The following is a 13961-nucleotide window of genomic DNA, read 5'->3' as shown; positions in this document are numbered from 1 at the left end:
AAAGGTTAGTAAATTTAATCTTAAAATCTGAAAGGTACGCGAATCTAATAATTTTTTCTGAAATTTTTCCTTTCGGAGAGGAATCTGTATTCCGGTTCAAAATACAATTAAAATTCATTTGCTAATTATATTTCCTGCTATTCCTCACAACATGGTGGATTTGATTTTGAATTGCTTTGAAATATTTAGATTTAATAAATTTATGTGGGCAATATTTTCGAAATATTCTAGTACATTTGGAAGCCAACATTCAAATGATCTTGATATAATACTAGTATACTATTTTGTAGTATCTATCCATCTATACATATGTAAAAGGAGAGTTTTGAGAAAATTAACAAGAATGCCATTGTAATTTTATTTAAATTCATAAATATAAATTTTCACTTGAAAATTTCTAATTTACAAAAAGATCTACAAGAGACGATTGAATTCATCATAAATTTGATCTAATAACACGCACAAGATTCAAATTTTCAACCTTTTCAGCCTTTTAAGTCATTCGATCTTGACGATCACTACAACCGAACCAGAAATGAAGACAGAGATCTCAAATTTTAGCTGCTTTCTTCAATTAACAATGACATCCACTCAGCATAACTTAATTATCACTCACCACAGCTCCGAATTTCACGCAAATTATTGACAAATAGAAAAATTATTGCTTACTTCAGAAACATACCATAATTAGGCAAAATAAAATTGAAAAATAGAGTAACGTACATAACAAATAAAAGGAAATGCGAAGCAAGATCTCTGACCTCTTATTCAAACTCTAAACTTCCTCATCAGTAACCTGACCTCCAAACACCACCTTGCTGATCCCATCCGACGGCTGTCATTTCATCTCAACCAATTCAAAATCTTAAACTAAGCAACACACATCGAAGCCTTATGATGCATGCATCTTATTTAATTGCTTGATTCCTTGTGTTGAACTATGTGTTATTTTAATTTCTAAAGGTGATATCTTGCAAGTGAATCGTGATCACAAGAGAAAGATTATGATTTCAGATTAAACACTCGAGGTGGACTTTCTTTTAAATAAGGACAATGTCATAATTATTTTATCGATGGGAATGAAATGTGAAAATGTTTATCATGCCGTATTTTGGTTTTAACGTGCCTATCTGAAATGCCATTTATTATTTAAATCAAATTCGGGTCCTTGTAGGGCCGCAAACCCAACTTGGATTAGTGTACACCTATGGTCGACCGTGTGCCTGCGTACGGGTTGGCCGGTCTAGTGACTTGGTTTGTGGCCACATTCCAAGTCATGCCAATAAACAAGTAATATCTTTTCAATATAATGTTTTTTCTTTCTTTTTTTATTTTTTGTTTTTGATTATGGGTTTTAGTTGTCCTTAATTTATTTTTATGGACACTCAAAAGATATTACTGGTTTATTGGCACTATTATATGTGGATGAATGCTCTACTTATTTATTAAAAATTTCAAAAAAATGGATTCGAATGTATATATTTTACTCTTATTTCATTCTTACTATTTCACATTGAAACATTATAATTTGTGAGTATTAACTCTCAAATCAATATCTGAAAATACCTTAGTCCGTGCGTATCACGGGGTGTGATAGTAGTTAATTTAAATGCCGTACATCATTTTTAACTGCAAAATCAGTAGTTATCATTGCTTCATGATTTGGACAACTTTCAACTTTATATATATTAACTAGAAGGTCTAGGGACAAACACCACAATGTTCCTCCCCTTAAATCGAATACAAACACCGAAGTGTTCCTCAACTAAACCACTTATAACGTGAACCTTTACAACATCTCAAATTACTAATGGAAGAGACACATACCTAAATAAATAATGGAATCATGCTGCACAAAGTTCCTTCAATGGCAGAACTCACTGCTGGAGATATGCAGGAACTCTCTTCGAACTATACGTTTCAAACAAGTACGAAATGATCTTCTTGTAATCTCTGATTTCCATGCCGGTGTTGTGATCAACAAGGTAAGGTACCTGCATTACATTCCGTTTCAGAGCTTACACGTAAACTTTTGGTCACAAGTTAGCAAAACCTTCAATAATGCATGAGAAGTGTGGGGATTGAATCAAGCCATTTTTGCATTATATAAATATTTATCTATAACAAATGGATCTAGGCGCTATGAACGTTACATGAGCTGACCTCTTTTGATCCGGACATCTCGTTGAGCATTCTTTCCCGTATAGACCCTTCACCCACGCTCTGAAGAATATAAGGAAGTTCCAGTTCACAAAGTGCTTCACGAACAATTCGAGCATACTGCCAAATAAGTATTATATCGTTTGATCCCATTTCAAGTGATTGGTAGTAAGCACTAGATTAGCACGCACAAACACACACGCAGAGAGAAGGAATCGTGTAACATTAATGCTTACAGGGTTGTTTTCATATGAGAAGAGCTCCAGTTTTTGAGGAGGCGATTGTTCTACTGAATTTTCCCACAATGTCATTCCTCTGCCTGCTCGAAGTAGTGTCGGTACCCAACCTGTGAGCAGTGTGCTGCATTTTTAAAATGATACAATTGCAAGGTTATATACATATTTGAAATTTTGGCGAAGGTGCAATTTGTACTTATTCACCCTTCAAAAAACCTAGAGGAGTGTGTGCAGTGCATGTGTAACCTCATTTAAAATGACAAATTTATAAGTCATATAATAGACAGAGATACAACAGATAAATATGACACTGTTACCCTTAAATTAAATACATATCATAGACAAGTCAATTTTGTAAGCAACGCTATTTTTACGTAAGTATAGATACACAAACCAAATAAAACACTTCAAATCTCTTGTGTTCGACTAGATCAGTAGATCTAAAAGTATGCAAACATCCTAAGAGCAAAGGCCCAACCCCTCATATAAAAATGAAAGATTGAAACATACTTGTTCTTTTATAGTTAATCATAGTTAGTTTGTGTCTACAATTTTTACCAATTTCATATAAAAATGAAAGATTGAAATGGCAAGGTGCTGACATTTTTCAAAAAACGCTGAATGTTGGGGACACAAACTGAGATTAACCATACTTTTAGCATAGAATAAATGCCAAAAGGTCTTCATGAAAGGAAAAGGATAAAAGGTATGAAGAACTTCTTGTAGCCAAATCACATATGTGGGAAATAATGGAATATAAAAATGTACTAAAAGAAAAAAAATAGACAGGTGACAAATTTTAATACATTGTTCCAAAATAACGATAATTGTAGTACTAAACTAAAATACCTCTCCAAGATTCCGAATGACGGACTCCTATTTCCTCCATATTGCTGAAATAAGTATTTAACAATGTCACCTGCAGATAAATTCACAATCATTAATGGAGTAAATAGACGCGACATTCAAGTTAAATGGATTCCAAAATCCACTTTTAAACCCAGGAATGAGACAACAAAATTTTCTAAGGCACCTAAATACAAAATCCTCCAAAATATATTTGAAAAAACAGCCTGTTACTTACTGCTTTCATAGATAGAAATTCCGGTGTTCGGGTCAACGAGGAAGGGAAACCTGAATGGGGATATAATTTGCTCTTGTAAGTTGTAAGGAAATGAAGACATTATAATCTTGAACTAAGTATTTACGAATCAACCAAGTGTGAGTGAAAAGCAACGCAATCTTACTGTTCCCTGCCACCAAGTCGTCTGACTGTTGCCCTATGTCTTACTGACCCTTTTGGGCATGGAAAGATCTGCATGAATGACAATCGACTGTGCAAATTCAACCACTGAAAATCACTCAAGATTTTTGAAAGGGATAACTGTTACTGAATCTAGATACAAGAACTTTCACCCTTATTTTTCTCATGAGCAAATTTTTGCTTTTAGTTATTCTGAATTTTCACTCAATTGACAGTGAATTGATAACTTGATGAAGTGACGACGTAGACATCCAACATGATCGTTTAGTACACCAGCCGTTCAAACTCTTACTTTTTTCTTGAAAATTTAAATGTGCAAAGTGGAACAATCTTTGATAGAGACCATGAGAGACAAGAGTATATTTTAAATGGAAAGTTTGGATTGTGTACCTCTACGGAGAGATCTAGCTCAGTCATGGCCTCACGAACCCTTCTACAGAACGGGCATGCCTCTGTTGACAATTCCTACAAGCTTCAGTTAGTCAGAAGTTAAAGGGATAATTGATTGGTACAAATATCATAGAGTCTACGAGATATGCTTTACTATACAAGGACTTAAACAAGGAAATGAATGACCAAAGCTAGACGAAACAAGAAAGAAATGGGAAAGAGAAGATACCAAATTCATATAGTTGGAGAGGCAGTGGAGGATCTGCTCTTTGTTCGTTGTTTAAACCATCGGATAGTGACTTAGAACCCCACGGAAACCTTGCTATAGTAGATAACGAAGATGTAGCCTCCTATTACATATGAAAAATTCATTGAAACACATACATAACATCTTACTAACTTCCCAAGAATTTGTCTGTCAATCATATGAAATAATTCAACTACACATCTTATGAAATCAATGCAAACAAAAGAGATGGATCTACAAATTATATTCCTTTATACAGAGATATAAGCTTCCCAAAAAGCTCAAGATACCTCTAGTAGATAGTTCCGCTCTGCAGACGGATCCCCTGCCTGCAAGACAAGCAGGCTGTAAGCAAGTTGAATCAAACTAAACATACAGCTATTCAAACATGTACTAGAATTTGCGTCTGAGTTCGTCTGATGATAACAATGAATCGAGCATGGACAAGCTTTAATTGAGCAACTTCGTGTAGCTTAACATTTTTATGCTAGTCTGGAGCTATGAAATTTATCAAACACAAAATTAGGCTCAAATTTATTTGATATTCTTATCGAATCGAGCTCAAACAAAATTACATGCAAAACAATTTGTTTGGTTGCTTTAACTTAGCTAAACTTCGTGTAGCTTAATTCTTTATCAAACACAAATTACAACCACTTCTATCTGATATGTTTATGGATTCGAGCTCAAACAAGCTCTTGGACTAAAATCACTAATATAATAGTTTTACTTTCAGGTTTAGAAGCATAGATTAATCAAAACAAGAAATAGTGTAATCAACATTCAGCAGCATAAACCCTAGACCGTAAAATTCATGTAACGCCCAAATTTCCTAAACAAGCAAACAATTTCAATCAATTGAATCATAGTTACTTACAGCGAAGAGCTTAAGCAAGGGGCAAAGAAAAGACAACAAGCTAGTTGAGGGGCCACCGCCGTCATTATCGCGAGCTCCTTTTTCTTGAGAAATTTGGGCTTCCGCTTCTTGATTGGAGGAATTTCTCACACAAAATTTGTTTCTTTTGCAAAAAACGACATTTTTGTGACAATTTCTGCGAGAAACTGCGACCTTGAATTTGACGAGGATTGAAGGTGGGAATTGAGCTCTAGCAAAAGGGTTGGAGTTTATGTGAACTATTCCACCGATTGGAGTTGGATTTGGGGATGAAATTGGTGAGGAATGCATTTGAAGATTGTGGTGGTTATGGCCGTTGCTCTTCAGTTCTGAAAAAATGAGTGTATTAGTATTTTTTTTAGGATAAATTGTCAGATAAATAATGAAGGGTTTATTTTTTTTAAAATTAAATTGTAAATGCTAGTATATTATAAATTTTGTAATTTTCACAGTATTTCATCCGTTTTCTTTTTTGGTGAAATATGGAATGATGAATTGTGTCGGTCTATTTTATCACGTCACTGAATATTTCGCTGAAAAAAAGGACGGATGAGATAATTGCAAAATTACAAACTTCGTAATTTACAATTTAGTTTTTGAAAAGTGTGAGACGGGCAAAAATTTAACATCTTTCATAATTTGTTAATTTAGCAATTTGACTATTAGAATTAGTAGGAATATGAGCATTTCAGATGAAAATAGTGAAAGCATTTATTTGTTTAGACTTGCGAAATAATCATTTTATGGTCAAAAAGTATTTTGGATATTAAAAGGTCTCCATATTTCTACAATAGATATAGTTTATTGAATTTGTGTATATCTAACGCATAAAATACAGAGTGAAAGGCAACAAACTAAAATTCTCATAGCATTTCATTCTACGAATAACAACAAAAGTACACTTCGAAGTGACTAAAAGTTGCTATAAAATGGATAGCATTTCAAGAAAAATAGAAATGTGCCAATGGATCATTTGTAGAAAAAATAAAATGATCAAATTATTATTATTGAAAAAGTTTGTAACTCTTCCATGAAACGATGATCTCGTGAGCTCCTCCAATTGGTGCCACCGTCATGATAGTAAATCCAATTAGCAGTGAAGTCTGAAATTGAATGAATATAATGTTATAATTTTGTAAAAAAATTGATATTTTTAAAAGCATAAAACGAATTAATTAATATTTGTGCACTCACCCAACATAAAATCCAGTGGATGCTCCATGCTTTAGGTTTTTGGGTTTTAAGCCAAACAGCACAAGGAATCTGGTATAAATTTAAACATCAAAATTGCATCATATATATATAATTATCAATTGAAATAATATGATCAGATTTTTGAAAAAATAGTTTCACAATTTCTTCAGTTTAATTTACTCACAATATAAGATGTGCTTGAAAATGCTAGTCCTCCAATAAATCCCAATAATCCTCCAAAAAATGGAAGGAGCATAGCCATAAATGCGGTGAACACTCTGCAGCAAATAAAAAGAACATAATTTCAAGGTTTAACATAGTACTCCATAATTTTAAAACTTAGTAATATTTTATGTTTTTCCTATTTCCTACATTTGATTACCTTCCTTTTTAAATATACAAATAATTCTACGTAATAATATCTTATTGTAATACAAGTCAATTGTTAGATCCAAATTTCTATTCAGTGGCGTATTAATATTTACTTTATCTAGCTTGAATAATTTCAAATTAATTAGGCTAATAAATCATACTAATAAAATTTTTAAAAATGTAGATAATTACCAACAAATGCACTGCATGCGACAAGACGAAGAGGTCTTCCCGGGTTGAAATGCCACTTTGTGACTAACGCGGATTCAATTTTGTCAAAAATAGGCATACCGAATACCTAAATAAAATAGAATAAAATCATGAATTTTAATCAATTCTACATTCTTATATTAAGAGCGTGCACAATGCAAACCCCCTTTGTCATGTTACGGGTGGACAAGACGGGATAGGGTCGCATTGCAAGCGTTCCGTCCCCTCGTCTGTTACTGAAGGAAGATGAGATAAGATAAAAATATGAAAAAAACACATTTTATGTTAGATAACTCCTTTTATCTTTGAATAAATTTACCTGATAGCTTCAAATAACATGAATGAACACCATGAAATTAGCAGCACTAATGAGCCATTTCGGGTGCTCCAAAGAAAGAAGCACATCATCCTCGACTTCATTTCCGAATGCCCAGTACCCCGATATTGCAACGGGAAAATAGCACAACGCCACGATAAGATAAGCCACGGTGACACCCTTAGTCATTGAATTTTTCGACGGCTTTGTGTGTGTTGAAGGGATTGTCGCCTGAATTTCCAATGCCACACTGTGACCAGCAAAGGCGAATGATAGCACTCCTAAGCTACTGAAGATGTCAAAAATGATGTGTCCAGAGCGTTTGTCCTAACGGCAAGGAGCTTAGACATTATTGCATGAGGTGCCGAGTTCGAGCCCTCTTGACATCAGTTATAATTTCCTCATATCTATAGTGTAGGAGTTTATTTGTAATTTCCTCCCTTATATAGAAGTTAATTTAAAAAAAAAGATGTCAAAAATGATCGGACACCATAGTTAACTACGTGGTGCCCCGTGAAGCCTTTCCATAGAGATGCACCCGTGGCTATGAAAGAGTAGCTACACAAAATAAATTCAATCAGACATTATACTCATATAATCATTAATTTATTCACTAAAGGTGACAGTTCAATTCGTTAGACAAGACAATAATGATATATACAGTATGCGATAAACCAAATGCTAAGAAGATTTTCTTTCACCTTATTGACATGACGACCGCGAGAAGAGAGACGATCTTCAGGAATTGAAGTTGGGAGATTGAGAAAGTACCAATTGAACGGCAGCAAACATCAAGATGTAATAAGTGTTTCGAATATCGGCTTTTGGTGTGATGAGAGCTAAGTATTTTTGGAGCGATTTCCCTCCCGTGACCATGTATACGATGTCGGATCCAACTTGGACTATCATTTGTTGCGGCATTACCAGCCAGAATCCTAGGTATTCTCCAAAGGCATGTTGCCCGAGCTCAGTGAACCGGTCGAACCGTTTACCCGTCTCTGATTTGTGGAGTTGAATCAATAGCCAAACTGTGTACCATGTTACTAACCATGCTACAAGTATAGCCAGGACTCCAGGAATCCTATGCCAAGAATTAGGGCATTACATAATGTCAATAGTACAGTTTAAAATTGATGGATCTATAACTGATTTTATTATATTTTAAGATGTAAATTATATTTTCTTTTCAAAAAATGATCAATAATGATTTCTCATCTAAAATTGAAAAATGACATCATACTTGACGTATGTTAAGTCGTAAATTTACCAGCCGAGCCAAGACTAGTGGCAAACCGAGCACGCCAGCGCCAACCATAGCAGTGACGCAATGAAAAGCGGAATACCGCCATTTCGCTTTACGGGACGCGGTTATAGGCAACCAACTATTCAACTCCGCCTCCGTATTTGGCCTCGAATTCGGTTCAGCCTATAACAAAATTCAATAACATAATAGTTTATGGAAAACGACATAGATATACAATGTATAAAAACAAAGAACAAAACGCACCATCCAATTCTTGATTAAGAAGAGTCAAAAAATACAGTGGTGTGGAGTTGAGTGAGGTGAAATTGATGATTACTTTAGACATATTTATAAGATGAGAGTGAAAACCATATGTTTTTGGTCGTATCTTAGATCCCGATTTAGTGAAAGCTAATAAGAATCGGTCCTAAAATCTATATCCAAAATTAATAAAAGTTCTCGTTTGAGAAAAATATGGGATTTAGTTATGTAGCAGTCTTGGCCAAATAACTGCCGATTATTTTGAGAAATTGGATCTGCATTATAATAGAAAGAGATAGGATGAAACGACAAATGTTCAATATTTAAGGTGGATTATTTATTTAAATTTTTTTTTATTATCATATCTTCAATGTTACTCACTACTTCACTAGTTCAGTTTAGGCTGAAATTCAAAAATTAACTCAAATAATTTGTTAATTTAGAGGTGTTAGTTGAAAATTACACCATTTGAGAATCGGATTATTTCGGGTAGTCTTAACGTTCATGTAAATTGCTTCATTGAACAATTTTCGGACCTCTCTATCATAATAAATGATAATTTAGGTTTAAGGGGTGAGTATCCATTTCTAATATGGTATCAGAGCGGGCCCAAGTCGATGATGGTTTTCTCTTTATCTCTTATCTACCTCACGAGTGGAAGACCGATGTCCTTTCCGGCCCACATCGATGATGGTTTCTCTTGCATTGCCTACCCACGTGATGGAAGACCGATGTCCTTTCCGGCCCACACGTGAGGGGGCGTGATAAATTCTCTAAATTCTGTCCCACATCGACTTGGTGAAGATCCCATCTAATCTATATAAGTGTGGATAACCCTCCCCCTTATGAGGCCTTTTAAGGGGTGAGTGGCCCATTTCTAATATAAGTACTTGTTAGGTAAGATAATAGTGGATATAATAATATGTGATATGTGAGTTAGTCTAAAATTAAATTAGTAACAATGGTAGATGTTAGATGGATAATCCTAAGAAGACTAACCAAGTACATTGCCAAAATTTAAATTTTTGAGGAAAAAACAAAAGAGATAAAAATATACACAATCTAGTCGGAAGTAAACAGGACAATCGAATTATTTAATAATTAATGTATACCAATTAAAATATTAAATTAATTATAGCTAGTGTAGACGATCAAAATCTGTTTGATCGAAGCCAAAATTTCCCGAGCAAAGGCGGCGATCGGTTTCAGCTCTAGTTATGGCGAAATTGAGCTATGGAAATTCCAGTAATAATAGTAATTGAAGTTCATCCTCTTCTAATTCGAATAAATTTTCATTCTTAATTATTTATTTGATCAGAGAGAATTTTTTAAATGCTGATGCTAGAAGGTGTTTGATCAATTGACCAGCTGAATTTTAAGCAGATGATAAGCTGTTGCTCCATTGAAGTTATTTATGTAGAGAAATTTGGTGATCCTTGTTGCTTTTTTCTACGTCTATTGTGTGATGTCGTTTGTTGTAATAACCTTATTAAGAAACTTTCAAAAACTAGAGCTTTTTGCTGGCAAAAATTATTCAGACACCTAGAAAACCGGCTCTTTATGTGTTTTTAGTTGAGTCTATTTTTTCTAGTTAGATTGTTAGAAGCTATTTATTTAAGAATAAGATGATTACATTTTCTACAATGTTAGAAAATTATCCTGCCCAAAATATAAATCTCCTCATAGACTTGTACGTTTTACTTAAAATTTGCTCGACTAGCACTGAACTAACCATAACCAGCATTCCCTCCTCCAGCTACAAATTCTGCTTTGACATTAATCTTTAAGGCAATTTACTTCCATATACATTTTATGTAAGTTGTTCTCTTTTGCTGCATTGCCTAGTAGAGATCTATTCTTAACCATTGCAGTTTGTCTCGATGTTTAAATTTGACCTGACTTTGTTGAGCAGCGCCTTGCGCACTGCCACTTGGATTTGCCTCTCGTGCTCTTTAAGCATGTCCTCCGTGTTTCCTCCGGGAGGTATCAACGGCCCCGAGTAATTGATCTTGTTTTTTCTTGGCCCCTGAATAGATGAGATGGGCGGGTTGAGTTTAAAAGATGTGTTTTAAACCACTGAAGATATAGCTATCTTTCGAGAAACATACCCTCGACTCATTATTCAATCCCCTCCGGCCATTCTTTGGATGGAAGTCGGTGGAGTCTACCATAGGCTGACGTAGTTCAGTTCCCTGTCTCATGAGCTGTGCAGGATGGTTGTGGCGCAGGCCGTGGCCTGAGTGGCCGGGATCATCGTTCATCTTCTTGTTCCAAGAGTATCCTGCTGCATTCGGGTGGATCACGGACTTCGACTGGTGAGTACATCCATTCCTAACTCTCGGAGGAACAATAGGGAATACATTACTGCTGTCTGGATTATACTGATAATTTGGAATCCCCTGTTTGTGAAAAATTCGCTCATATATAATCCCGATTTTTTTGAAATTGCAGGATCATAAAAAGCATGTGAAAATATATAGAGAACCTGTCCCTCTGGAATAGCTTTCTGTGTGTTTGAAATCTTGCTTGCATCATCTTCTTTACCTCCTTTACCGCCTCTTCGCCTGTTTTAGGACCAAACATAGTTTTCTCAGAGAATAGTGTGTGTTTTATGTGCTTCTTTTGTGTGTACATGTTACCTCTTTGCTTCCTCGTCTCTAATCCTGGCCTCGAGCTCCTTACTTGAAGGGTACCTTGCCAGTTTAGACGGCTCGCAGGGCAGAGGCATCGAAGTGAAAAACTGAAACCAAGAGACAGCCCAATTGTAGCACGAGCCAATGATTCAATACAGGTAAGGAGAAAGTAATGTATGTACCCCAGTCTTGAGCGCGGAAGAAGCAGTGCCCCGTTCCTGTGGATCTATGGAGAGGAGGACTTCAAGAAGAGCCAACGTAGACGAGGGGAAGTCCTTGAATGTCTGAGAAACGCTACGCTTGTAGACGCGCTGTGTTCTGAAGCTACTAGCAAGTGGTAACTTGGTCTTTTTCCAGAAGGCTTCTGTTGGTGAGCCACACAGCTTGAATATCTTGTGTGTTTGTTCCACCTGAACAAATAAACAGTTTTTGATATTTTTTTTCATGATTATTTAGTTTTGTATTTGAAACTTGAAGATACCTCTGTTCTACCAGGCATGATAGGCTTCCCAGTGAAGAGCTCAGCAAGAATGCAACCAACACTCCACAAATCAATGGCTGCTCCATAATCTGTTGCTCCGAGCAACAGCTCGGGAGCTCGGTACCAGAGAGTCACGACCCTGCTCGTTAAGGGGTGCTTCTTGCTGGGGTTGAGGATTGTAGCCAAGCCGAAGTCTGCAATCTTGAGGGATCCGTTAGTGTCGACAAGGATGTTTGCACCCTTGATATCGCGGTGGAGAATATCCCGACCGTGGCAATGCTCGAGCCCGCGTAAAATCTGCTGCATATAGCATTTGATCTGTTTACGGAAAGTAGTTAGCCTCGTAGTTGGTGGCTAAAAGGTTTAAATTTCACTAGCCGTTTTACCTGTGGTTCGGTGAATTTGACCTTGGAAGACGATAAAAGTCCGGCTAGGTCATGCTCCATGTACTCGAACACGAGGTACAAACTCCCCGACGGACTCGAGATCACGATGGCTTCGAGCCTCATCACGTTCGGATGGTCTAGCCGGCGAAGGATCCCGATCTCCCTTGCCATGAAACGAACACTCTCCGGTTCCATCTGAACAAATCTCACTTTCTTCATCGCCACGATCTTGTCGTTCTTGAGATCACGAGCCTTGTAGACGCTACTGTACGTCCCTTGCCCGATCTGCACAGATCAGTACAGTACAGGCGTGTTAATTAGCAGAGCAACGTCGCTAAGAGAAGAAGGTATGCAAACTCGGATGAGAGTTAAAAGAGAAACCCTACTTTCTTTAACTTCTCGTACGAGTCCGCACTCCGAGGAGCCCATCCCTTGACGGCCTCCCCGGCAACGGAAGTGAGCCAGGGCGGCCATCCAGCGGTGGAAGCCTCGCCTTTGGCGCCGTGGGGAATGCTCGTGACCGGCTCTTGCCTCCCTCTTCCTTGCATCGAATCCGACGTGAAATGCCTCCGGTGTCCGCTTGCCGGCCTATCGATGATCTTATCCTTAGGGTTTTGTTCAACTGGCTCGGCCTTAACCGAATGCAATCGCAAGCTCGATTTCATCGACGATCGGGAATTCCGGGAGGCGACGTTGCCTCTCACTGTGACCTCCACCGGTGGAGTTAGCTCAGTTGGCCGTTGGCTTCTCTCCGTTTCCTTTTTCGCTTCATATTCGGCAACATGGTTGTTAACATGTGTTCCTTTTGAACATAGGCATCCCATAATATATATTCCTTATTCCCCCAAAAATTTGAGACAAAACAAATTTCCTAATGCATGATGCCCTAGCTCGAAAATTCTTGATGATATATGAAGAAATTCTTGCACCTCCTGAAAATCCAAAATTGTTTTCATAAATCCCAAAATCTGTTGAATATGTATGGAAAAATAATAGAATGGGGAAATAAATATGAGAATAGACGAATGATCTTCATCAAAAATGAGAAAAAAGGGTTTGAATTTCAAAAGCCTAGACCAGAATTTAGCAGTACATCAAAAAAAGGTTTTACATATGTTTTTCTAGGGAATAAATGCATATGAAAATATACACGAATGTATATATATTGGAACTATATGTATAGATGATTTGATGCAAGAGTTCTGGTCAAGGTTCTTGGAGATTTTGGGTTCCAGAAAACAATTTTTTTTCTTTGTTGGAAAACTATCAATACTTCTTTTTTTTCCTATATTTGTTGTTTTTTAATTACAGAAAAAAAAATTAGTGTAATCAAATCTGTTGATTATTAACAATGGCAACAGAGAGAATAACGGGAAATGTTAGCATCTAAAATTGCGAGAGACCATTTGTTTCCAAGACTAATGTTACATCATGCCTAAAATGTATATACTTTGCAACATAGTTTTATATCTAAATTTCCACTTCTAATTTCTATCAGAACATAAATTTCTTTTCTATAATCTTTGATTGGTGAAAACACTTATTCGAAAACGAAAGAACATCTCCCCATAAAAAAATGTACAAACTAAATTTCAATGTAAAATCTTAAAATTTCATATTTAAATAATTAAAATATGCAAATATTATATCTCTGAAAATCAACCAGGTTGCCT

The 13961-nt window shown here is 36.2% G+C and overlaps 2 protein-coding genes and 1 pseudogene across 2 annotated transcripts; all 3 read right to left on the bottom strand.

The window, feature by feature from the left end:
* Positions 1–1661: 1661 nt before the first annotated feature.
* LOC121793094 lies at positions 1662–5524 on the bottom strand. Its single transcript, XM_042191295.1, has 10 exons — positions 5175–5524; positions 4588–4626; positions 4280–4400; positions 4051–4112; positions 3644–3711; positions 3481–3530; positions 3246–3315; positions 2397–2520; positions 2164–2280; positions 1662–1994 (listed from the first exon to the last, which is right to left on the bottom strand). Exons 1-10 carry the CDS (start codon positions 5481–5483, stop codon positions 1878–1880), a joined length of 1077 nt encoding a protein of 358 aa, XP_042047229.1. The 5' UTR covers positions 5484–5524; the 3' UTR covers positions 1662–1877.
* A 672-nt stretch (positions 5525–6196) lies between these two features.
* On the bottom strand, positions 6197–8823 carry LOC121757283 (annotated as a pseudogene).
* Positions 8824–10453: 1630 nt separating this feature from the next.
* On the bottom strand, positions 10454–13503 carry LOC121801816 (probable serine/threonine-protein kinase At1g09600). Its single transcript, XM_042201243.1, has 8 exons — positions 12675–13503; positions 12289–12573; positions 11903–12220; positions 11604–11831; positions 11428–11528; positions 11274–11352; positions 10897–11187; positions 10454–10814 (listed from the first exon to the last, which is right to left on the bottom strand). The coding sequence occupies exons 1-8, from the start codon at positions 13110–13112 to the stop codon at positions 10647–10649; spliced, it is 1908 nt and encodes a 635-aa protein (XP_042057177.1). The 5' UTR covers positions 13113–13503; the 3' UTR covers positions 10454–10646.
* Positions 13504–13961: the final 458 nt, after the last annotated feature.

This window comes from Salvia splendens, chromosome 1, assembly GCF_004379255.2.
Source record: "Salvia splendens isolate huo1 chromosome 1, SspV2, whole genome shotgun sequence".
Taxonomy (NCBI): domain Eukaryota; kingdom Viridiplantae; phylum Streptophyta; class Magnoliopsida; order Lamiales; family Lamiaceae; genus Salvia; species Salvia splendens.
This window is presented reverse-complemented; position numbering and strand designations above follow the sequence as displayed.